This window comes from Eubalaena glacialis, chromosome 15 (assembly GCF_028564815.1).
Source record: "Eubalaena glacialis isolate mEubGla1 chromosome 15, mEubGla1.1.hap2.+ XY, whole genome shotgun sequence".
In the NCBI taxonomy this organism is placed as follows: Eukaryota; Metazoa; Chordata; class Mammalia; order Artiodactyla; family Balaenidae; genus Eubalaena; species Eubalaena glacialis.
Window position 1 is genome coordinate 2,873,538 of NC_083730.1, and position 25,736 is coordinate 2,899,273.

Sequence of the window (25,736 nt, forward strand, 5' to 3'; positions counted from 1 at the left end):
CTGCTAACGAGACAAAAAGATGCTAAATTCAGTCATTCAGTTTATAACCTAAGTGATCCAAAAGATTTTGGCTTGGGTTTTGATTTAGTCATAACTAAAGCTTGGATATCAAGCCATCCAGGAAAACCTTTTTAGGAGTTTCTGAGAAGATTTTAAAGAAGATTAAAATCTTCGTTTAACCCATGAAGATTTTAAATGGCTGATTTGTTCACTTCCTAGTAAAATTTGGTGTCTGAGCCAACTTTAAATGCCTATCTGTATTTTAACTAAATCTATCGACCATACTTACTAGCAAATATTAGATAGAGTTCTTACTTTATAAAATTTCCAGAATAAAAAGAGAACCACTAACCTATAGGCCAGGAACTGTGTCTGTTTTGGAGACACAGTATCCTTAGAAACACATCCTCCAATATTCTTGGAGACACAATATATCTCTAGTGCAGAGCATACATATCCTTGATACCCAATTAATAAGCATCATAGAAATGAATGAATGACTTTAGAAAGGAAGGAAGGAAGGGAGGGAGGAAGGGAGGGAGGAGGGAAGGGGGGAGCCACCCTCAGAGAAAAGGCAGGGAAGGCTTCCATAAACTGCCCCAACACATCATTACGTTGAAGTATGAACTGAGATATTTGCTGGAACATTTTATACAAATACGCGTGAGCGCTTTCCTGACCTAATGAATTTGCCGAAAGGTGACGATAACGTAGGGAATCGACACGGGCCAGCCCTCAGGGACAATTAATGATTGACTTTCTGTGCCAGCAGGAGACAAAGATGATGTTGAAGAACGAGATCCATTTTTGACCCAGAAATCTGATTTTAGTAACCTCTTGAGCTGCCTCCTAACCTTCTAGGCGTGAACCAGGGCGAAGCCATCGGCGAACGTGGAGTGATGGGAGGGGGAAAGACCATGTTTCTTCCAGTCGTTTAAAGGCCACTTCAGCCCGGCAGCTAACAGCACGGCCTTTGCATGCCTCTCACGTCTCCGTTTGGTCCCACTAATGTCTGTTAATTTTCTCTTTTTTTCCAAAGTAAAATCCTACTCCGTATTCCGTGAGCTGGTTTGTCGGTTTCCTAGAGCCACAGGACTGTCTTCCCGTTTGGAGTTCCTGAAAGTCCCACCATTTTTCTAAACTATGTTGCATGTTTTTTGGTAAATTCTAGGTTGTCCAAAGATATAAGTGACCAAGAGTTTGAAAGGAGAAAATTTAAGCAGATTATTAATCTGAAAACCAATCCTTGAATTTAATTCTCAGAAGCTCTTTATTTTTGGAGAAAACAACAGAGTAAGAGAACGATTTAGCACTTGCATGGGAAAGCGTGGATCTCTACAACTCTTGTGTCTGTCCTTTGGCTCAGTCCTCTTTAACCATCCCCCGACCCTGGACCATGATGGAGCGAGCGTGTCCATGGAAACCTCTGGGATTCAAGGGCAGTTCTGGGCTCCTCTCCTATGTGGTCTTGGATCTTCACTGCCCCTGTCCCTTGCACACTTGATAACCCTTGAAACCAAACCTTCACATGAAAGTAGCTGAGTGGCCAATGTCTGTTCCCAAACCTGGGCTGAAGAGAAGTAGCTTGGGGGTGCAGGGCAGGGGGTGTGCCTGGACAGATGGCCCTGGTCCAGCTTCAGTCCAGACACGAGAGTGGTGGACTGGAGGAATCTGGAAGCTTCTGGAGCCTAAACCAGAGGAATCGATCCCATGGTTTCCCGAGCTCCCTCCAGCCCTAAGGCACCCTCGTGAAATTGGAAAGCGCTGCAGCCTGAGGCAAAGGGTTCTGGCGTCTCGATCAGGAGCCGGTTTTATTTTGTGAATAGAATTCTCAGGAGAGGCCAGACAGAGAGCTTCCTACTTCTTGTTGGTGAAACGTGAAGTTAGACCTCAGAGCCTGTCCGTTGCATAAGATCCGTGACGCAGAGAGGATGTGTGGTTCGCCCCCCGAGGAATGTCGCACCCCAGGCTGGACACCCATTACCCCCAAAGGCTAACATTCCTTGTGTCTGAGCACCAGAGTTTCCCCCACTCCTTTCTTGTGTTCACAGTGGAAGTTTCCCTTTGAAACTAAAGCGCATTAGAATGCAGACTGGTCCTAGAGACACACATATCCTTACCTTTCAGTAATCACTTGTCATTGCTACGTGTCACGAAAGCAACTTTCTCCATCTTCCCTGAAGTGAGAGGGGCTCCCGGGGCAGCTGGAGACCAGGCTGGGGGCTGCCGGGGGAACCCCCCTTCCCATAACAACAGCGAGCTCAAAAGTTCAGAGCCAGAGGCTCCATTCTCAGAGCAGATCATCCATTATCCCCATTTTATAGAAGAGGAAACTGAAGCTGAGAGGTTCCGACACTTGCCCAAGGTCACACAGCCAGGGCGTGGGGTTGCTGAGACCCGTCCAGGTGGCTAGCTCTGGGGCTGTGCCCAGGTGCACGGCCTGGGGGACAGGGCTTCCCAGCCGGGACCCGCCCCCTCCCCTCTACGGTGACCGGCTCCCAGCCCAGAGCCCCAGGAAGGACCCTGGTCCCAGTTCACCGTCCACACTCAGGGCACCCAGGCCGCGGCCAGGGGGGGTAGTCCTGGTCGTCCTGGAGAGGCTCCTCCAGGCTGGAGAATTGGGAATTTTGTCTTTGCATGTTAGAAAGGTAGGAGCCCCCAAATTTCACAAAGTCTGAAGGCTGCTGACGCCTCCAGGGAAGCAGATGGGAAGGGTCTGTGCCGCCCAGGCCGGACGGACAGACTGAGAGCGGCCGTCCTCTCTTGCAGGGAGCCGAGGGCCAGAAGCCGGGATTCGGTTACGGGGGCAGAGCTTCCGACTACAAATCGGCTCACAAGGGCCTCAAGGGGCACGACGCCCAGGGCACGCTTTCCAGAATCTTCAAGCTGGTAAGGTACCTTCTTAAGGCGGGCGGCGCCGGGCGGGTTCGGGGACAGGGCCGGGACTGCCGGCCTCTGGCCCATCCCCGCGCCGCTTCTCCGCAGTCAGCGCCCCACGTGCCATCCCTGCCCGGGCAGGTGCTTCTCCAGGGCCCGCCTGGACAGGTGCGGCACTGGGCGCCAGGCCGGGGCCCCTCGGGGAGCTTGCAGACGATGGGGTCGCCGTGGTTACAGCCGGGCCCGGGAGGCACGGGGCCTGGAGGGTCAGGCGGCGTCCTGGCCAGACAGCAGCACCTCCGTCCCTGAGGGAGCCGGCAGCAGCCGAGGGGACACGAGGGGACGACGGCTGGATGGGCGAGAGGCCCCGGGGAGCACGGGCACCCGTCCCAGCGGTTAACACAGACCCAGATCCCCGTCCGTCAGTGAGTGACCTGGGCCCCCGGGCTCCCTGAAGCTCGGCCTGTGCTCTGGATGACGGGGTGACGGACGCGTGGCTGGAGCCGCTGTGACGGTGGGGCGGGTACAACGCCCTCTGGCCGGCCCCCCGGCTGGTGACAAAACGGCCTCGCTCGGAGCGCCCGACATCTCAGGAGGGGCTCTGACAGGGGACGGGCGCCATCACCCCGGGCCTGAGCCGCACGGAAGAGGGAAGGGAAGGTTCTGGACTCGGAGGGGGGCCGGCAGTGGCCCTTCCCCCCAGGCCTCTCAGAGCCTCCCCCTCGGAGACGCGAGGCTGCAGCTCCCTCCCGGGGGAGGTCGGGGGGCGCCCACGTCCAGGGCTGCCTCCTGACCGAGGCCAAGCTCACCCGTGAGGAAGCCCGGGGCCGGGCTGGGCCTCGAGAAGACGGGCTGAGGGCAGCGGGCTCCGCCCCTGTGCCCCGGGCTCCGCGGGGTCTCTTCCTCAGGCTGCTGTTCGGAGCGACCCGCTTCTGCCCCTTCCAGGCCATGACTAAGCCCGAGGCGACTTCCAGGTGGCAGGAGGGGCGCGTGTGGCCCCCGATCGCTCGCCCTCTGCCAGTCGCAGAAGCGTCCCGGGCCCGCTGACAGCTCCTCGCAGGAAGGTCACAGACCCTGGGGCACGGGGCGCATCCTCGGAAACGTGCCGCCACCGCCTGACGCTTGGGGCCCCGAGAGCCGCGGGAAGGGGCTTCGCGGCGGTGGTGGAGGCCTCAGGACTGACACAGTGACGGGCTTGCTCTGGGGTGGCGCCAGGGGCCCTCGGGCGGCAGCCCTGTGGTCCCGCGGGTTCTGCCCCCGGCTTTGCTGAGCGCCCGCTCCGTGCGGTGTCACGTGCGGGCGAAGCCTTCCGCGGAGGCCGCCGCCTCGTAAAGGAGCCCGTGTCGTCCTGACGGGCGGGCGACAGAAAACACACGGTGCCTGCTGGGGGGGGAGGCGGGATGGGCTGAGCGCGAACGTGCCCCTCTGTGTCCTCCAGGCCACCGGGATTCCAGGCGGAGCGCCAGACACGGCCCGGCGGAGCGGGTGGCGGGCGCAGGGACGTGAAAGGCGGAGGGGTTGGCCTGGCACGGGGACAGGGCTCCCGGCGGACCGCTGACGGAGCACGGGGAGGCCTGGCCGGGTCCCGGAGGAGGGAGGCGGCCGCGGCAGTGGCACCGAGTGACCGGTAGGAGGGGTAAGGGGCTCCCCCCACAGAGGGTCCCGGGACCTTCCTGACCGCTCTGACCTTGGCCCTGAATGGGGAGGTCCCCAGGATCTAGTGACACGGTGTGACTCATGTTCTAATGTTGAAAGACCATCTGGCAGAAACTAGCAAAAACGGGACCGGATTTTGCACTTCCTGGACCAGACAGCAAGGAAGACCATGTGCATTTCCGCGGCTGCCCATCCAGGGCTTTGACAGCTGAGCCCAGGTTCCAGCCACGTGTCAGCTTTTCAGGCTTAGAGCTGGAAGGGGGTCGGGAGTTGGGATGACCTTGTGGAGCCACGGCAAGCCTACCGTGCCGCTGGGGCCGTGTCCACGCAGATTTGAGGCTCCAGGAGGGCACTTGCCATCCCTGGCACAGAACCGTGTTCACAGGGCAGCTGGGCAGGGACAAATGTCACCATATTCGGGGCCCGTGTTTTCTCGTCAGAGTAACAGCCCAGCCGCCACTTCCGCTGACTCTTCATCCAAACAGGCCATCACTTCCCTGCCGACATCCAACTACGACCAAAGCCCTGACTGCTAAGAGGGTCCAGTCAACTCCTCTTCCAGCTGGAAGAAACGTCATACGGAAGACGGACACCAGTGAGGAAAAGACAGAGCCCATCTGTTATGACAGGAGCGGCGTTGTAAGCACATGACACCCACGATGCCCTCAGCACCGTCGGATGCTCCCTGCGGATAAAGGAAAGCCGTGATCCGGCCGCAGGAGTGGAGCTAGCTGCTCGGTCTCCGGACTTTGGACCGTCCTGCGTCCTCGAACATCATGGTGTCAGCATCGCAGGCAAAGGCAGCCCAATTCTCACCCCGTGTGGCAGCTTCCTCCCCCCCGTGTCCTCAGTCCAGCGGCCACCTGGGGGAGGCGGGAGTTTCCTCGGACTCCTGTCCCAGGTGTTCGTGGGCTCGGATGAGAATGGGAGGTCTCCTGGGGAACACCTGCTGGGGTCACAGCAGGTCACAACGTGATTTAACATGAGAAGGTCCCGCGGTACGTGGCGTGGTCGTGTCACCAGGAGATCTGACAGCCCCGTGTGCCCCGTCTCAAGGGCTCAGTCACCACCAGCAAAGCACAACGGCTCCTCAACCTGAATCACCTCTGACCTCTGACCTGCAGAAGTGGGCTTCCGACTTGGTTCATTAAAACGTCGAGATTCTACAATTTATGGTGGAAAGATTTGGTCAGGAACACAAAGCCTCATTGATTGGTCACCTAATCTTTAATTCAACATCGAGTCCCATGTGTGGTGTGTCTGGTGGTCGGGATATACACACGGCACGGATGGACCCCATGACCCAGATTCTGGAAGATGCTGGACACTCGTAGGTGATGGGAAGCAGGACTCAGCTTTGAGGAGCCTTAGTCTCCTCAAGAAAAACCTTAAATACGTGAAGTGAGTGGTGAGTAAACCATGGCTAAGTTGGTTAATGTCAGATAAAATGCAGGGACTTCCCTGGTGGCGCAGTGGTTAAGAATCCGCCTGCCAATGCAGGGGACACGGATTCGATTCCCGGTCCAGGAAGATCCCACATGCCGCGGAGCAACTAAGCCCGTGTGCCACAACTACTGAGCCTGTGCTCTAGAGCCTGCGAGCCACAACTACTGAGCCCACGTGCCACAACTACTGAAGCCCGCGCGCCTAGAGCCCGTGCTCCGCAACAAGAGAAGCCACCACAATGAGAAGCCCACGCACCGCAACGAAGAGTAGCCCCTGCTCACCGCAACTAGAGAAAGCCCGCGGAGCAATGAAGACCCAATGCAGCCAAAAAACACAAACACAAAAACAAACAAACAAATAAAAAAACCACAGGCAGCCCCAATCTTCAAAATGTCAATTCTGAGGCAAATCTGATAAGGAAATAAATTCTACCCCAAACGTCCAAGCAACAGAGACCATCACGATATACGTGTCTCGATTCTGAAACGTAGCAGCGAGACGGCAAGGATGCAGACCCCGGAGGAGCTCTGGGTCTAAACCCGGAACTGCAGGGTTTCCACTAGTGACCCAAGCCTGGCCGGGAGGTTGCCTGCCATGTCCAGACCATTTCTGGGTCCCCCCAGACTTCTGAACAAGAATGTCCCAGGGCTAAACCCAGACGTCTGCAGTTAGGACGATTTCCCTCCTCATCAGGGGTTCTAACCCCTTTGGCTGGCTGACTTTGGGGAAATTACGCAACCTCTCTGAGCTTCAGCTCCTTCAGCCAGGCAAGGGGGATGCTAACAACGCCTCCCTCCAGGTTGGCTTGCTCGTTCACAAGAGGAAACAGATGTCACGGATTTAGCTCGCGGGAGATGCTCAATAAACTGTAGGCACAATGATAGAAAATAAAACCCCCAAATTTGCCATTTTTCATTTCACAAGGAGCCCTGAGGACATTCAGTGGCGTCTCCCGTGAACTGTCTGGCCAAGGGTGTGGCGAACTGAATCCGTCTCGGCACAGGTGTACTTCGTCAGATGGGGCCGTGGTTCTGCTCCTGCGCAGGAATAATTCACACTTTCGAGGGAGCCCTAACAGGTTAATCTGCGGGAAATTCAGGGCAAGGTGGGCCAGGGCAGACTGGATCAGGGCTTCTCTGGCAGCGGCTCTGAGGACCAAGCACGCAAAGCTGAGCCGGGCTCACACGGGACCGGACCCGAGTCCCTGCTGAGGAGGGTGGCCCTGAGGCAGAGGCGACAAAGCCCCTTCCCTGGGAGGGAGCGTCTCTGGGTGATTCCTCATACCTTCAGAGGCTAGAATTCCACAAACCTTCTCGCTTGTGAAAATAAAATTCCTCCGGTGAGTTGTTCAGCAACATAGGGATGCTTCTGGAAAAAGCAAAACCCCAAGAAATCAGAACTACCATCTCTCTGGCTGACTGCGTTAATTATAAAGATCTGGGGCCCTCGTGCTTCCGTCACCTTATTTCTGGTAACGTGAGGGACGGAGGCATGGACGAGGTCAGGTCAATCGGTGCCCATCTGTCATCTGATCAACAGGGTATTTCATGTCTATCTTGCTCTCTGGGGGCTCACAGTCTCAAGGGAATCTTTGAGAGATCAATTTTTCATCCATAACCTAAGAGAAAAGGGAAATCCAAAGAGACTAAAATTTGAACGAAAATTCAAAGGCAAAAAAAAAAAAAAAAAGCGCCCTTTTCCGAGTTAATCTAAGTGACATCTGGGGTGACAAGTGCCACCTTCTCAGAGCCGATGCCCGGCCACGCTCCCTGGACGCAGTTGTCCCCGCCCAGCCATCTCCACCTCCACGACTGCCAACTCTTGTTTTTTTTTAATTGCAAACTTTATTTGTCCAGAAAACATGTCAATTCACATGTTTTAAGACCCTGAGGTCGGAGTTAGTGGCCGGCCCCTCCGGGAGGCTGGTTTTCTTGGTGACGCAGAAGAGGGCTCACGGGAGGGGACTGTCCCCGAGGAGACCAGCTGAGCAGTGGCCCCTCCCTGGCAGCCCAAGCAAGGGTGTGCCCGTCACGTCAGCACCTCAGCTCCCACAGAGGGGCTTGTCCCTGTCATCGTTCACGGGCCGCTTCCCTGGGTCCCCGGGATCTCAGCCGAGGAAACGAGCTCCTTCGAAACCTGGGAATGTATCAGCTGAGATTTTCACGCCCAGAAAATGCAACGTTCTCAGACGAGACCCCAACTCTCTGCGTCCTATTTGCCCTGTGGCATTCGGAGGTCCGACGGGCTAAAGGATGCTGGAGACATGGGGTCAAAGACTTGCCCCGTGCGACATCATTTCCAGCAACAGACCCAGAGGAAAGAGGCCCCGTGGCTGGCGACCCGGTGACCGCAAGGATGCGGCGCGGCCGGGCGGCGCCGGCCCTCCTAATCCTCTGTTTCCTTTTCTCAGGGAGGACGAGACGGCCGTTCGGGGTCCCCAATGGCGAGACGCTGAAGCCCTGCCCCGTGTCCCGGAATCCCGTCCGTCCCCAGCTTCTTAACACAACTGCCTGGAAGTTAACCGCCAGCCGTAGATTCCTAGCGTAGCCGCTGCCCCCTAACCCTGGCGACAGCGCACAGCAGGCCCCGCGCGCGGCCTGCCGGCTTCTGGCCGGCCGCCCCGCTGTCCCCTCGCCCTTGGAGATCAGTGACGTCCCCCGAGCTCCGGGGCCGGCGACCCTCCCCCATCGCCGCCCCCCGTCCCACGATGGCCCGGGGCGCGGCCCTGGGGACCACCGCGCGGGGCGCGCAGACCGTGCGGCTCCGAGCTTCCTTTGGTTTCTTTCCCGGCCTCTGCTGCTCGCCCCCCGAAGCCCTTCCCCTTCTAACCGATCGGCTGGGCGCGGAGCAGCTTGGCGGCGGGCGCTTTAGTACGTGACAGGCGGGCGGGCAGCGGGGACTGTCCCGCGTGGTGGCCGCGGCTCACACACCCGGATGAGCCGGATCGGCGCGGGCGGAGAGGGCGCGCGGGGGCAGAGTCGGGCCGGGCTCTTCTGGGAAACCGGGCGGCGACGGCACAGGCTCGGCGGGCAGCAGCGCGGCCTCGCCACAACCTGTTTCCACCCGAGCCCGGCGGCCGGCTGGGAGGTGGCGCAGCTCGGAGCGGTGGCAGGAGTTTCCGGGGAGCCTCGCGGTGGCAGGCTGGTCACCGTGAGCGCGAAGGTGACAGGTGGCTTAGCTCAGCACGGCGGTGCACACGGCAAACACTAACCCCCCACCCCCCCACCCCCGGTGGAAACGTAACCGTCCTGCCCGCTTCCTCCCGGAAACCCACTGACAACGAGTACGCTGGCCTTTCCGGAATCGCCGGCCGAGCACGTGGGGATGGGCAGAGGTCCTCCAATCCCGCTCTTTCCTAACGCGAGCTGACATCTCCTGCGCTCCCCCCGGCCCCCCGTAACCTACTGATTCCCGCCTTTTGAGTTCAGCATCTCTCCCACAAGCCCTCCAAGGAGCCCCGCACACTGGCGTCAGCCCCCCTAGGACGGAGATGAGGACTAGTCAACGTAACGCCCAAACACGACTCTTTAATCCCCTTCTAATTCTGAATGTTTCGTGTGGGTTTAATATAATGTCTATTAATATATAGCCTCAATGATGAGAGGATAAGAAAAAAAAAAAAGGAAGAAAATTTCCGAAACAAAACCTCCAAACTGCTCGACACACACACACACACACACACACACACACTGCATCTTTGAGCTGTTGACTGAGTGACCTCCATTCGTGGCTACGCCCAACAGCAAGAGCTGTGACCCTGGGTCTCGTGGAAAGTAAGCACTGTTCTTGAATATTGAAATAAAATAATACACTTTCAATGATACTTGCATGGCCGTCTTCTTTGGCTTTTATTCTGGTCTGTGGAATGCGAGCCCACGTAGAGCAAAACTCAGAGCTGATGTGAGTAGGCGTCTTACAGTCACAGGACAGAGCTGCCTCTCGGCACCTGTTTGAGGAGGTGAGTTATCATCAGATGGTTTGTGTATCAATAAGAGAAAGTGGAGTAGAGGCCGCTGTTAGGGCACTGAGTCTCTGACTCACAAGGAAAATAATTTTTAATTTACCTTTAAACAATCCTTTAGAGTATATTTACATTTCACTATCTTACCAGCGTATCAGTCCTCGTTAACTTGAACTGAAGAATCTTTGAAAAATGACTTTTTGCCACGCAGAGACGATTACAAACACAAGTGATACTGGAAATTTTATGTATAGTTGCTTTTGGTTACAAGAATTATCTTTCAAAAAGGTAAATGGAAATCTTTTGTTTTGCTTTTAACAAACCACTGGTTCCCTTCTGTCTCAGGAGCAGCCCTGAGAAACTCACAAATCCCAGCAAGGGAAGCGCCCTCCCCATCGATTGCGGGGTGACACCAGCCATCCTCAGGGAGCACCCAGGCTCAAGCGTGCCGTGCACTTCCAATCCGACAATAAAAGCCGGCCCCCCGCCCGGTAGCCTGAGGCCCCATCCACGGGGTAGATAGACTCCAAGCCATGCCAACCCCCAAACCCCTTCAGACCGAGGAATTTGGAAAAGCATGCAAAGACATCACATCTTTTCAATTCTGCTCTTCCAGTTGGCAAGTCTATTTTAGTGTTACATATATAGAAAATGCATTAAATGGTAAACCAAGGGGTGTCCTAGAATAACACAGCGTTTACCATGATAATGTGATACTAAAATAAAACGACGCAAAATAGGAAATGAACCACGGAAGGGGTGTTCTCACTGAGCATTTATCCAAAGCGGTCTGCATTACCCGCCCCCTCAAGTTGAAGGAAATTAGTTTACCAGGCGGAGCTCCAAGAGAAGGGGGTGCTGGAACCCCAGCCGGGACACTCTTCCTCATCTCACTGTGCTCACCCCGAGGACCATCGCTCGCAGGGTCTAGAGGTATCGGGAGGGTCTACTGAACCAAGAAAGGCTCTTCCCACCAGCACAGGAAACCACAGTGATCACGCTTTCCAAGATATCGTATCAATCTGCACAGCCGCCTCCATGCCACTCGGTCCAGACTGAGAACCGTATGTGGCCTGCTGTCCATCCGGGCGGAGGATGGTCCAAGGAGCTGGTCCAGGGTGCCCAGCCCGGCGGGAACAACCTCTGCAGGGAGGGTCGAGGTCGGGAGCAGTTCAGAGGTTAGCGGAGAGGATGTCGGCTCAATCCATGGGGCTGGCTTTATAAATCGGGTGCAGGCTGTAAATTGGAATTGGGATTTTGGGAGGAGAGAGAACTGGGGCCTGAGGAAAACACTGAAATAGGGAAAGAAAAGCCTTCTTGTAGCAACTGAAAACGAGAGAGCCAAGCCTTTAATTAAGTCTATTAGGGCTGTCGTAACACTATACCACCGGCTGGGGGGCTGAAACAATAGATATTTTCTTTGCTCGGGGTTCTGGAGGCTGGAAGCCCACGGCCAAGGTGCTGGCAGGGGGATTCTGGGGAGGCCGCTCTCCTTGGGCCACCCTCCAGACGCCGCCTGCCTGCTGGGTCCCCGCGGCCTCTCCTCTGGGCATGTGACACACTGCTGGTGTCTCTCCTTATGAGGGCACCAGTCCTCACCGTTATGACCGCCCTTAAACCCTAATTAGCTCCTAGAAGTCCTGTCACATTGGGAGTGAAGGCTCCAACAGATGGATTTGTGTAGGGAGGGGCACCAGTCAATCCACAGCAGGTGTGTGTTTCTCATGCAACGACAAATATGTCCTAGACCCCCATGTGGCAAGAGTTTTAATTAAACCACAGGACTTTGCAGTGAGTACGCTTCCTTCTTTCCCCAAAAAGGTAACATGAAGTGAAGCATCTCAGTGCATTTTCTATGGCGATTTTTCTCTTGTAAATACCAAATAGTCAGGGAATCCTAAGCAAAGCGGCGTAAGGAGGAGGTGAGCAATCACAGCCTGGTGAAGCTGAGGGACGGGTAACCACCGCGGGGTGTTCACTCCAGTGCACGACCCTGGAGCAACGTCCTTTGACGGCATTTGCCCTGGAAGCAGAATCAACCACCTAACTTTCGAGAAACATGCTGATTTCAGTTAGGCTCTTGCTTGCCTCCCCTTACGCCGGGACAATCTCGACTTTGTCCCCAGGGGGAGGGTGACAGCTCCCCCTCTCACAGCCTCCTCTCAGCTCAACTTCCCCCCCACCGTGAAAGAACATGGGTTCGCCCAGCACCCGAATCTCCACAAACCAACTCCACAAATTCGTTGCTTGGTCAAGACCCGAGAGCACGCCTAAGGTGACCAGTCTTTCGATCGTACCGAGACCAGCTGGGGCCCCTGCTGCTTGCAGCCTAGTTCCAGCTGCTGGTGTTAAATTAAGGAGAGATTTGGAGGAGAGCGCGGACAGAGTGACTGACAGGGTGCACAACAGCCCCCGAGGGGGTGTCCTGATGGCCCGGGAGGCGCTGGATTGGTGGCTGTGCCCATGGCACCTGCACCAGCAGCACAGTGGGCGGGGCGGGGGGCAGAACCTGCCCTCTGACGAGGCCCCCCCCCCGGGGAGGTGGGGACGTTGCCCGTGGAAGACACCCACTGGATCCAGAGGTCAGTGACCGGTTCATCTCCCTTAACATGAATTGTGGCAAAATCACTTCTGATAACAGGGCTGCTGCACAGGTGGGCAACGTCCTGCCCTCCTCGGGGACACCCGTCTCTGCACCTTGGCAGCCGAACCGCAGAGCAAAACGAGCAACACAGGCTGCTGCAGCGACCGAGGCGGGGGCCCGAGTGCTCGTGAGTGCGTGTGGACACTCGCTTCCCCCGCTGAGGAGGGAGGACACGAGGAGGGGCGGGGCCTGCAGGCGGCCAGGAGCCAGCCAAGCAGCAGGAGGCCGTTGTGCGTCCGGAGGCGGGGCTCTCACTGCTGGAGGGGGAGGGGATGAAGCCTGCAGTGTTGGAGCATCTATGTGCGCCCACGGTTTCACGTGTACACGGGTGAAAAGTCTCGGATGATGAGCGCGCAGGCACACACACACGCACGCACACACGCACACCCTACCACTCAGCTCTTGGCTTCTAAATACCACTCTCCACTAGAGGGAGCCAGGGCTTCGGGATGAAATGGCTGGTTCCAGGGCTGGGACAGGGAAAGGGAACTATTGATTGGGCCAGAAAGTAAGAAAGCGCTCAGAGAGTAACGTGGGCGTGTCAAAAGGACTCAAAGCTACCTGAAGGAGCCCCTACTGGCCAAATCCAGGACTATTTGAGCATCAAAATAAGGAAGGATCCTGATGGATTGTATCCATTGAATAAAACAGGAAGCCGCAAGCCCAAACCACCATAAACACAAGAACAAACCACCGAGGCAGAGCAGGAAGCCCATCCTCAAAGTGGAATACCAGCTACTGACTGCAGAGGGAATGAAGGGACCTGCAAGCAGGGAGACGCCGGGGTGCCACACAGAGGCTGTCAGCGGGATGAGGCACTTGGCCGCGCGGTCTCAGAGCCTCTCACAAATACTCACCGGTTACAGAGGCGAAATGGTTACAGGGTTGACACCGACAGCATCAGTCGTGGGACACGTGTGCACTGCGTGTCACCTTGACAAGACGCACCGAGAAGAGCTTCACCTCTGTGACGCAGGGCCCGGCCCAACCGGAAGGCACGGCAGGGCGGGGGCAGGGCGGGGGGGCGGCTGCTGAACCGGTTCCCAGACGCCAGGGTAAGGGGAGCCACGGGGACATGGGGAGGGGCGTCCCGGGTGAAGAGGGTGGAGGTGCCGGCACGACCCTGCGCCGGGTCTGCTGCGTAAAGATCTTATCCTTCACACATTCGGCAGCACCGGAAAGGGGTCTTTGGCGAAGAGTATATGAAGGTTTCTTTGTGCCACTCTCGCAACTTTTCTGTAAATCTGAAACTGCTTCAAAGAGTTTACACAAGAAGGATAAAGATTTCGGATTACTAAACGTGAGAAAGAGAATTCAGAGAGAACCTAGAAAACAGTGCGTGGTGACGAGGGGGCAGAGGGCCAGCTGCTGTCCGCCTCTGGCCGAGATAACATCAAGATGAGCTACTTTGCGTTAACCCGTAAGAACTTCTTCCCCTGAAGCCAGTTAGCAGGGTGACCTGCAATTTCTCTGTTCTGATACTGAACTAGTGACGCAGAACTCTCTCTTCTGGTCGGTGGAGAATTTAAAAATCAGGGAAGCCCCTGCTTACTGGCAGAAAGGAGAGGGTGGGGCCGCGTGCTGCCCCGTTCTCCACTTCTTCTTTAGAGAGCAGAGGCATTTAGCACTTCAAAGGCGCTGTGTGACAGTGACGTGTCCTCAGTGACAGGGGCAACACTGCAGGTGATGCAGAACAAATTAATCATTGGCATGTGTAAAAAAAATTTTCCATTCAGAGAGTATGCTGAGCCGGGAACATACTGCCAACAACTGCGAAACGTGGCAAGTTCTCCCCACCTGCCGGCTTAGAAGAAGACCCGCCAGCTTCCCGGGTGCTGGCAGGAGACCGAGGCTCCTGGGCCAGAGAGCAGGGGTTGGCAACTCAAAGCAGGAGGAGGCACCAGAGCTCCGGCGTCTGTGTTGATACCCCAGGCCCCGACCTCCACACGCAGCCCAAAGCGGGTCAGGTGATGCCTGCACGCAGGGTGTCGTGTCCTGGGAGAGGAATCAGGGCTTTGGGAACCCGAGTCTCCAATAAACACACAGCAAGCCGGCCTGACCTTTGCCTCGGTGAGACATACCTTGATTACACGGGTCAGTAAGAAAAGCATCGCTTGTCTCTGGAGGAAGACGTCCTCTCTCCCGAGGTCGTATGCTCTTCAAACTGCCTTGAAGAGATCGTGGGGCAGAGGTGGCCAGTGCTTTACCCCTAAGACGTGCAGAAATGAGACAGACCCCTGGAGAACTACCTCCCGATACACCACAGCACACTGGTTAAGAATAGGTCCTCGAGCTGGGAAGGAAGACATCTAATCAACTAATTTTACAGACCAGAGAAGTGAACCGAGCTGCCCAAAGACAGGCGGCCCGTCAGCGCCCTGGCTGATCTGACCTGAGGCCCCAAGGCCTGACTCCCCAGCTCTGCCCAAGCCCAACACGCACCGTAAACTCATGCCCTTGACTGTGTTTAAATATCAGCAGCAATCTTATATCACCAAAAAGCCACGCATTCTGGAAAAACTCGGCTGGGCCATTTTAAATAGTTGCAATCCACAGCAGAGGGAACAAATGGGCCACAATCTGATCATTTCTGAAAGAACAGCCCCCTTCCCCCACCTGCCGTATTCTAAACACTAATAGAGCAATATTCTTCCTACAAACAAGCAATAAGAACTGCAAACTTCTTACCATTCTCTCTGAGCAAAGCCCAGGAAAAAATAAAAATCACCTTAGCTATTTCAGATTTAGATAAATCTGAGTGACGATCTTTTAATGTTAAAAATGTGTATCTTCATGAGTTATCAATATTCTTCTGCAAAGAGGAAACTCCGTGGGAAGAACAGAAACCCACCTCCTTTTCCGAGTTCCGCCCCTGTACTAATGCACGCACCTCTTGCGCATAAATACTGGTGTTCTTGTAAAACTCAAGCTCACAAACGGCAATGGGCAGGAATTACAAAATACTGTTCCGGAGAAACACTCGCTAGTTCAATGCTGACACTGGGTGAGATGGAAACTTGACAGAAGGATGGGAACTACTCACTTTAGGACCGATTCTCCTCGTTCTGTCAGTAGCGTGCTGTCAGAGGATAAGGAGACGTTTGAGGGACTTCCTGCTGAACTGACAGGCTGCAGGCTGAGCCCCATTCTTGCAGGACCCTCCAACCACACGCCTGCCTTTAAGAGGGACAAGGAGACCCTGGGGCACGGCGTGGGAGTGCACATGTCTGCAAAGGTGTTTCCATTTGCATCTACCGCCGATCTTACGCAGACGCGGCCACTTGTGCAGCTCCCTCCTGCTCCCCAGCGCCCTGTGAGCCACATCCCAGTTTCCAGTTCAGTATCGTCGGTGGGAAGGGAACGCATTCTTTCCGCTTCCTTAAGAGCTTCACCGTTACTTTACCACAGAAGACAGTTAAAGACAGTCATGCCCTTTCTAAAGGCACTTAAATGACCAGGATACCGCTGAATATGGGCAACAGTGAAAACAACAGACACTGCTACCTAACACAGACGGCCTGCCTGTCATCACACCATATCCTGATTTTTAGTTTGAAGATCTGCAAATAAACCTTGCAAGGGTAGCGTTCGTCAAGTGCAGAGGTACAGGCAAATATCATTAAAGTTCTTTTCTGTAAAAACGTACCTACCTGAGCTTGAAAGGAATTCATGTGCCAAACTATTTTATATTAAATACTTTAAAAGAAAAAAAATTAATCACATTTCCTAACTTCATTTTTTATTTATTGTTATTTCCAAAGCAGATACGCTATGATGAGATATTTTAAAAAATACAATTATCTATCCTCAAAACCCTGGTTATGCAGGAGACTAGAAATCTCTTGTCAGAAGACTTTTTATCAACCAGTAAAGTATAAAGATCAACCTGTACTCCACTCCACCAAAAAGTTCAAGTGATATTATGTCTTTACAAAACCTTATTTTTCAAGGAATGTCTTGCAAAGAAGCAGCTTTTATAATTAGGAAGTAAATCAAAAGAATACATTAATGTCTTGTGTTTGCCTGATAATAAACTGAGAAAACTCACAAAACGGATTATTGATAGATTTTTTTTTTTTTCCTTTAACCAAAATAAAAGTAGGCTTTAGATTCACCTGGTAAGGCCTTACTTGGGCAGTGCACCAATACAATTCACTGAACTATGCTTTCTATACAATTAGGAATTAAACAAACCCCTTTTAGAGACTGACCTGAGATGACATTTAATGCTGAAACCAAAATAAATAACCTAGCAAGAACAAAATTTTTAAGATTTCAATCATTTCAACTTTGGAGATATTTGTTCACCAAAATTAATCAACATTTCTAAAATAGTTTAATACAAAATTATAAAAGAAAAGTGCATTAAAAGCAGAACCTTTAAACTCTGGCGCAATTACAATTATTCTGAATAACAGACTGCAGCCAGGTATACACACTGACATCCAAGAAAAACCTCAGGATATACAAGTCCAGCATCACAAGAATAAGTCAAATAAGGCTTTTTTTTTTTTTTTTTCCCTCCCTTAAAAAAATATACAATACATAAAGCAGTCTGAAAAAAAAAAAAAGTAATATTATTTAACAGTTTTCTGACTTAAATATTTTCACATAACAAAAGGTTTTATATCACTATCAATATTACTTATATACATATGCCAGAAGCGTGAACAACAACAAAAAATCAAAAGATGCCCCTTCAAAAAATAACAGTGAAATGTCTCTTCAGGAATCTGAAATGAGCTCCTCTCTTAATATACAAAGTCCATACAATATTTATATAATAAAACTGCTCTCTTCTGAAACCAGCGAGGCAATGAGAGAGAAAATAAAGGCGATTATTTTTCAGGAAAAACAAAAACAAAAAACCAACCCCAGCTTTATGTCACAATGACAAGGATATCCATTTATTAATAAAACGAATACAATACTGATCTGAAGTGCTCGTTGGGAGGTAAAAACTCTGTCGCTCTCTCTGTAACTGGGACTAGTGCTTATTTACAAAATATACTGTTCGGCCACACAGAGGCCCATATATCCGTATATGTACATATGTATTTATATATAGAACATATAAATAATTTCAAAGGAGAGATTCACATGAAGTAAAGAAGTTTCCGTCTTTGGAATGCTGTGGGAACGACACACACTCTGCCCCAGTGCGGGGTAGGATTTGGTTTGGGACATGTTCAACGTGGCACCATTGATGATACTAAAGAATTCCCTGAAATAAAAAATACACCTGCTTATGCACGAAGAGAAAACCACGGGGCTCGTACAGGTTCTTACCCTCAAAGTACAAATACGCTCTTAATTACTGAGGCGGACAGGGCTGCAGTCCCTTTGTTCCCAGGAGACCATTCTGTGATTTCTGACCTGCAGCGCATGGCTTGTGCTTTCTGCGGTAGCCAACCCGTGTACCCGGGTATCAGCTCGGGCAGCGCGAGTGGCATCAGCCCGCGCGGACAGCTGGATCCTCACCTGTGTGTCAGGCTTGCTCTACTCCCCGGGTGTACGCCCCAGACGCTGCATTCCTGTCACTAATGATTAGATATTTGTAATGGAGAGAGAACTGGTCCAGCCATCTCTCAAGGTACTAGTTACATTAACTTATGGTAGACTAAAAATTAGAGTCAATTTCTACTAATTTCAAAATTCACAGAGAAGAAGATGGAAAAAACTTCCCTGCGTGTTGTAACATTTTTTCCGAACTTCATGCACCTATCTTATGTTTGTTTCATGAGCTATGCTTCTTATAACAGAAAGCATGAAGGAAAACCTATCTGGGTTTTTCCACGTTAACTTCTGTCTTTGCTAATACAAAGAAATCACACTACAATGAGAGTAAGATCCAGTTAATTTCTTTTTAACTAGACGCACTGGCCACGGAGTAGGTGAGACTGCTGATGTAGTACCTGAGTTCAGTGATTTGCAGATGAACGACAGCAACGTGCTTCCATCTTTCCCAGCTTTCTTCCTGAAGTCTCTGAAAGTCAATGATTCTTTAGATAATTTTATAGCTAAAAATTTTATAGCTATTGTGGTAACATTTTTAACACTTGCGGCTTCAAAATAGAAATCCCAAGTGCTTTGTTCTTCTCCACATTTCGCTCTGGAAACGTCCTCGGGGTCGGGCTGCGTCAGAACACGTTGGCCAGGGTCTGCCACTCGCTCGCGGGTTCGGGCACCACCTCGTCCAGGTGGAGAACGCGGCTCAGCACCTCCCCTCCGTGCTCCTGGGCGCCGCCGGGCTCCTGCAAGGTTCCTGCCGTGGTGATAAAGAAAGAGTCCCAGACATTCACTCGCACAAAATGATTCACATTTAAATAAGGACAACTTAAACGGAGACAAGAAATTCCTAAGTTGATTTGTTTTCCTTCCCAGTGAAAAAAGAGCCATCTGAGCTGCGGGTTTCATAATTCCGTCGGTGACGACAATTACTGTTACTTGAATACGAACACACACAGCGCTTGTTCCCTATGCTCATAAAGGCTATGTTAATATGACATCCTTGATGAGCGATTACTAATTACTACTAGTGATAACGACAGGCACGATTTTTCTAACAAAGTAAAGCACGAAGCACTAGCGTGTAGATGTTAGAACTTCCTCTTCCTCAAAAACCGCACAACACGAAGGGTCCTACCCCCGTGGCTCCCGGAAAGCCCTGGGCACCACTCCCGCCACGCTCAGGCCGTCCAACTCCCCTCGTGGTCACAGCACCCAGACCAGCAGAGTGAGCCCGAGACGCAGGCTGTAACCCTCCCTGACTTGTCGGAGACACTCCGCGGGCTGCGTTCCATGCCCCCCGCCAAGCCCCCCCCGCCCCTGCCTGTCTCCCTAAAGGGCGCGGACATTCCTGGACGACGCGGGAAACAAGGCGGACAGAGGGACGCCCCCGCCCTGCCGGCAGCAATGCCGGGGAGTCAGCTCGGGGACACGGAGGCCCGTCTGCGGAGCCACAGGGCACAGACTCGCCCGACCCGGACCCTGAGCCTGAGCCTGAGGCGGGGACGCGGGGCCAACCCCGCGGGGCCGGCCGGGCGCGGACCGCTCAGCACGCAGAGCCCCGCGCGCCGTGCGGCCAGGACACCTCACCCGCATAGCTGTGGGCCCGCTTCATGTGCAGCTTCATGTTGCTCTTCTGCGTGAAGCCCATGACGCAGTAGTTGCACCGGTAGGGCCGCTCCCCCGTGTGCTTCTTCATGTGCACCTGCAGTGCACTCTTCTGGTTGAAGGCCTTCTCGCAGAGGGTGCAGTGGAATGGCCGCTCCCCTGGGGACAGACAGCACGGTCAGCTCCCTGACAGACGGCGCTCGACGAGCACACACAGCACAAAGTGACTCCGAAGAAGGGATGCGAGTTCAACAGGCTAAGGACGTTCCTCGCTCAGGATGCTAACCCACAGGGTTCCAGCAAGGCCACTCCATGGGGAGCCACGAAAGACACCTTGATCAAAAGCTACGGAAAGTCCTAGAAGCACCCAGAAATAAAGGTAGAGCACATACGGCTCAAACAAAATGTTTCTAATCCATTTTGAGCAGAAAAGCAAAAACACATTAAGGACATGGGAAGATCAAATCCAATTGACTAAAAGTATGATTTACACAATATGTTTCAAATGGTACTTAATTGCTTTCAAGCTGATGTGGAAACTGACAAATGGAGGGAAAAGTTGCCAAGCGTGGCTTCTGCTGGGAGCCTGCCCAGGTGAATGCCTGCCCCACGGCCACACTGCGGAGCCCGGCCCTCCCCATGCAGCATCTCTCTCTGCTTCCACCCCCTGCGGCCCTGGCAGTCCTGCCACCCCTCGCTGTCACGCACCCACTTCCAAGTCCCAGGGACCGGGTCCCTTCCTGCCCCAGGGCCTGGCACAGCCTTTCCCCTTGGCCTAGAAGGTTCTTTCCCACTGCTCTGCCTGGCTGCCTCTTGGGGTCACGTGCCAGCACCCCCAGGGCTGCCCCGGGAGCACCTGGTCCTCAGCCCCCACGTGTGCCCTCCACAGCCGACGACAAAGGAGGTCTTCCTGCAGCTCGCCTAGGGCAGGCAGAGTCCTAAAAATGGCCCCCCAAGGTCTCCTGCCCTGAACCCTGGGGCTGGGACTATGATGACGTCATGCCTGAGAAAAAAGAACGGCCACAGAGGAACCAGGTCGCTAGTCAGGTGACTGGGAGTGACCAAAAGGGAGATTACCCTGCGGGCCCACTCTAATCACACCGCCCTTAGAAGCTGGGATTCTCTGGAGACAGAAGGGGAAGCTGAAGACATCAGGAGCTGGAGTGAGGACGGGGCACCCACGTGAGCAGGGACGTGGCCCCAGTGACAGCCACAAGGTGCCCACTTTACACACATGCCAAACCCTTCACGTGCATCTATGCTATTAAAAACGGCAAACAGTCATTTCTCTTTATGCTTTTGAATGAATGCATTATGAAGTAACAGCACGGCTGTTTTTCACTCAAGAGCTACTTGCTGGACACCCAGTGGGCACCGGGTCTGCGCTGACAGGCAAGGGGCATCCCTGAGGACGCACGGCCCGCGGGCCGGGAAGGGCTGCCGGGCACCTGCTGACCACACAGGAGGCCCTCATGCCAGCCGGGGCACCAGCGGGGCAGGGCCTCTCGGGAGGAGGCGTCCGTGTGAAGGTGGGTCAGAGAAGGCCGGCAAAGGGACAGAAGGGCTGGGAAGACGATGACCCGCCAGGGAGCACCGGGAAAAGGGTGGGCGCCAGACAGAGAGCTGGATGGGGGGAGAGACCTGCCCGTGGCCGGGGGGCCTCGGGGGCTCAGGGAGGTCTGGCGGGCTCTGCCGGGGGTGCTCAGGGGGAGCCTCCGAGGGCTCTGGCCCGGGTGCCGGGTGAACAGAGGCCTGGAGGAGCGCAGAGAAGACCAGCGAGGGTGGGAGGCCAAGCCCGTGGTCCCGAGGAGACGGAGGGGCAGAGGGAGGAGGAAGCCTGGTCGCGGGGGACCCCGAGGCGGGGCGCGGGTGCCGCGGTCCCCGCGGGAGCAGCCGAGGCCACGAGAGGCGGTGCGCGCACGTCAGAGGGCACAGAGGTGGGCTGTCAGAGGCAGGCCGGGAGGCAGAGAGGGCGGAGCCTGCCCCTTCGTGTTGTCGTCTTCTCTAAGGTGAACTTGACAGACAGGCGGTGACAGGAAAAGCCAGGAGAGAAGGCTCTGAAGACAGGTGAGAGAGACGGGCCGGGAAGGTGTGCTGGCCCGAGAGCCTCTCTTTCCTGCGCTCGCCACGCCAACACAACAGCTTGTGCCTGAAGAAGTTGGCTGCGTGATAAACTGACGCATGATTAGGAAAAAACTGAACAAGCAGACCCTGCTTCACAAGTAACGTGCTGCGTCATAAATGAATATCTACACACTGCATCTTATCTTCTCACCAACCAGCGGCTTGCGGCAAAGATTGCTAAACTGGGGTCCCGCTGCGTGGTCACCTGTGTGGATGCGGCTGTGTCGCTCCAGCTGGCTTGGTTTGGCAAAGGCCTTCTCACAAGTGTCACATTTGAACACCCTCGGCTTCTGAGAGCTCAAGGAAGGACCGGCTTGATGTGTCTGCATGTGCTCCTGGTAAAGACAAACACACGTGAAGAATACTGAAGATCATAACAGAACTTTACAGACTTGAAACAGGAGAGGAAAAACCAGTGCAGAAAGGCCCGTCAGTGGGAGGAGGACCACAGGCTCGCCTCCGATCAGGACCCTCGTGGGCGTTCCCGGAGCAGAGTCGGAGGTGGTACCCAGTGGATGGGAGGCCGGGCCTGTGGCTTGCCAGGGAGACCCAGGCTCCCCCCGAGCCCCTGGGCTGCATCTGGGCGGGGCGGTGTCTCGGCCTCCCTCCCTGTCGGCCACCATGACAGTTGTTAGAGGACCGGGTGGGTATTTTGCAGGATGTCCCTCAACTGAGAGGTGTCTGACGTTTTCCTCATCACCAGACCAGGGCTGTGGGCTGTGGGCCGTGGGGAGTACCGTGCCGTTTCCATCCCACAATACCATCACTGCTGGCACCGACTCTGATCACGCGGCTAGCGTCTGTCAGGTTTCTCCAGGGAAGGGCAGCCATTTTTACCCCCTCCCATCACGTGCCCTTGCTGCCGCTCGCCCCTAAGGAGCGGGGCCATCCCCTCTTGGGGGCAGCGTCCACAGGGGCTACTCGGGATTCTTCCGCACGGGAGACTAGCGTGTTCAGTCGATCATGTTCCCACCAGTAACGACCCATGGAGGTTTTGCACTGTGGGCTATAATCCAGTTCTACTTTGTTTTCTTGCCCCAGCTGTTCCAGCTTTGGCCCCTAGGAACTCTTTCAGTTGCCCGCGTGTCCCCCTGACACGATCCCGTCATATACTGCGTGTGGGTGTGATGGGGACTTCCTTATTTTCTGGCACAATGTAATTTTTTAAAAATTCCAGATTTCTGAAGGTCATCAAGAGAAAGTAACTTATAGGTATTAAAATGCCAGATTTAGTATTTCAAACTGTGTAACACACCACTTTAGATGTTTATGGAAAAGTTATGTCATATATAGTAACATATATGATTTTAAACATCTTAAATTTTCTTTAACCATTTTTATTCTTTTTCCTCTTTAAAAGGATTTATTCTCTATCAGGCTGTAACATTAGTATAGTTATAATTTCTGTACTGTCTACTAAGAGCTAAGTGCAGTGCTTAAGTACTTTATATTCCTCAAAATAACCATAAAATGTAAGTATTAACATCCTTATTTTACAAAGTAGGAAACTGAAGCTGTAGATGTTACATGACCTGACCAGGAGCACAGAGGTTCTAAGCAACAGAGTCAAATTCACACAGAGGTCGGACGGGGTTGGGGGTCCCTCAGTCATAAGTAGCACTCGCCAACCTCGCCAACCTCGGGCTGCAGCCTCTGCAAGAAGACTTCAATTGACAGTCAGTGTTTTGCTTTTAAAAATGAACATGGAGTCCTCTTTTCAGAACACATTAATACTGGGGTTTCTCATCTCAGAAAACAGTAGAAAAAGAGGTGAGAGGTGCAGGCAGATGTAGGCCTAGAGAACAGAAACTCGGTTTACTGACTGACTGCCTCCTCTAAAGGCCCTGAAAAAGGAAGTGTGGGATTCACTGTGCAATCAGGCGTCATAGGATTCTCATGCTTTCGGTAACTAAGCAGCAGCAGAGGAGGGGCTCTGGGCCAGAAGTCACAGGCCTGGGCACTCCCCCTGACCAGTGGTCCTGGAAGTCACATCACAGTACCCTTCCTCATTCTTTCCTCTACCACATGGACGTCCCAGAGTGGGACCCTCAGGTTGTCTCCAATGACTGGCAGCTACGAACAACGCTGACCTAACCCTGAGCTCAGGCGGGCATATATGCCTTTGTGCCGGCTCTCGCGGTGGGAGCCGCTATCGCTTGGTTAGGTATCGCCTAATTCCCCTGTAGGACGCCAGACCAATTCTGCAGCCTTGCCAGCCATCACGGAAGTTCCTGCTTCCACAGAGCCCTGCTCACAGGTGCCGACAGAGCTCTCATACGTGTCCCCGCGATGGGAGAAACGGCATCTCAAGGTGATCTGTAAATATGTTCACCTCCACGGGTCTTTCCTCGAAAAGAGATGGGAACCGTGTCGCTCACTAGGAAGAGTCCTGACCCCACTGAGTCCTAGGCCCGTGCAGCGCCTCTGACCTTAAGCGAAGAGCAGCGACGCTGGCGGGAGGGTGGCGGGGGCGTACCTTGAGGTGCGTGGCGCGCTTGAAGGCCTTCCTGCACACGGGGCAGACGTGGATGCGCTCCCGGCCGTGCATCTCCTTGCTGTGGTGCAGCAGCAGGGCGGCCGAGGCGAAGGTGCGGCCACACTCCAGGCACTGGTGCAGCCGGCCCTCCTTCTCGGGCTGCCCACCCTGGGCCAGGTTAGGAGACACGTCCGTCACCTGGAGCGGGTCAGAAATCCCGGCTTGACGGGACCGGCGCGAGGGGAACAGGCACCCCCGCCCTGACCCCAGCCCCCGAGCTCGGCTGTCATCTGTGGGAGGCGGCCGGCCTCTTGGCCTCCCGCGGGAGCCGCTGCAACGGGCGGCTTAGGCACGCCTCAAGCACACTGACCAGGCAGGCTCCGGGGAGCGGAGTGCGGCACCGGCTGGGAGCCCAGCCGCAGACCCGGCCCCCAAGTCACTGTCGTGGCCGCTGCGGGCGAGGTCCTCACCCCTCATCTTTACTTCTCTGAAAGGTTCCAGGAGTTTTTAGGCCTTTATATGTGGAACTCTATAATTTACTAAGTGTTCTGTCCACCCTCACCCCCACTGCCAAACTGCGTTGAAGAAAAAGGACTAGTCAAAGGACAAATAGGTCATGTACACACACGTGAATGTGTATACTATGAAAAAGTATAGCAAGACTTGAAAGAATCAGCAAAGGTATTACAGGAAATACTACAAAAAGAACAAAGGCAAGTAAATGGCCACGTGCAATCTGATCAGTGGGCAAATAAAGAAGATGGTGATAAATTTAAAACTAGATTTCCACATTATTGGAAAATCATGGAACAAACGAGAGCCAGTGTTAGCCCCCCACCCCCGGGTCCTCCCTGCTCAGCACCTGTCTCTCTCGGGAGACACACCTCCTCAGGCTGGCCCCGAGCCCGGCCATGCAGGACTCCCCAGGACCCTCCACCCATCCCTTCTGAAGCTACGTTTTTTGAAAACTATGAGAGATTGTGGATAAAATGTGTGCAGTACCTGATAGGTGATTTCTTCACAGGCTGCCGACGGCTGTGGAGTGGGGCTCACCAGAATGACCTGGGGCGAGCCCGCACCCCCAGGGCCCGAGAGAGCGGGGTCCGTGAGCAAGGCTGGGAACTGCTGACCCTGGCAGAGGTGATTACTGCTTTAGAAGTTGTAACATGATCAAATACAGTCGTAATTTAAAAGATCTCTTATGGTGCAGTAACTTCGGAAAACAAGCTGGCAGGTCCTCAAACGCTAACCACAGAATCACCATATGACTCAGCAATTCCGCTCAGAGAAGCGAAAACCTACATCCACTTGAAACCTTGTACAGGAATGTCCACAGCAGCACTATTCACAACAGCCCAAACGGGCAGAGAACCCCGATATCCATGAACTGGTGAACGGACAGACAAATGTGGTACAGCTATACAGTGGAACAGTAT

The 25,736-nt window shown here is 53.9% G+C and overlaps 2 protein-coding genes across 7 annotated transcripts in view; one reads left to right on the top strand and one right to left on the bottom strand.

The window, feature by feature from the left end:
* Positions 1–9,758, top strand: part of MBP (myelin basic protein) — a 118,997-nt gene extending 109,239 nt beyond the window's left edge. For all 3 annotated transcript variants that reach the window (XM_061169307.1, XM_061169308.1, XM_061169306.1), the window contains 2 exons: positions 2,770–2,889; positions 8,390–9,758. In XM_061169307.1, the coding sequence (XP_061025290.1) occupies positions 2,770–2,889; positions 8,390–8,434 (165 nt within the window). In that variant the 3' untranslated portion in view covers positions 8,435–9,758. The remainder of the gene's footprint in view (positions 1–2,769; positions 2,890–8,389) is intronic.
* Positions 9,759–17,151: 7,393 nt separating this feature from the next.
* Positions 17,152–25,736, bottom strand: part of ZNF236 (zinc finger protein 236) — a 96,519-nt gene continuing 87,934 nt past the window's right edge. For 3 of the 4 annotated variants that reach the window (XM_061169371.1, XM_061169369.1, XM_061169370.1), the window contains exons 27-31: positions 25,303–25,431; positions 24,301–24,498; positions 22,030–22,159; positions 19,683–19,859; positions 17,153–18,849 (exon numbers count right to left, since the gene is read on the bottom strand). In XM_061169371.1, the coding sequence (XP_061025354.1) occupies positions 18,725–18,849; positions 19,683–19,859; positions 22,030–22,159; positions 24,301–24,498; positions 25,303–25,431 (759 nt within the window). In that variant the 3' untranslated portion in view covers positions 17,153–18,724. Of the gene's footprint in view, positions 18,850–19,682; positions 19,860–22,029; positions 22,160–24,300; positions 24,499–25,302; positions 25,432–25,736 lie in introns of all 4 variants that reach the window. The other variant, XM_061169368.1, reaches the window with a different exon arrangement.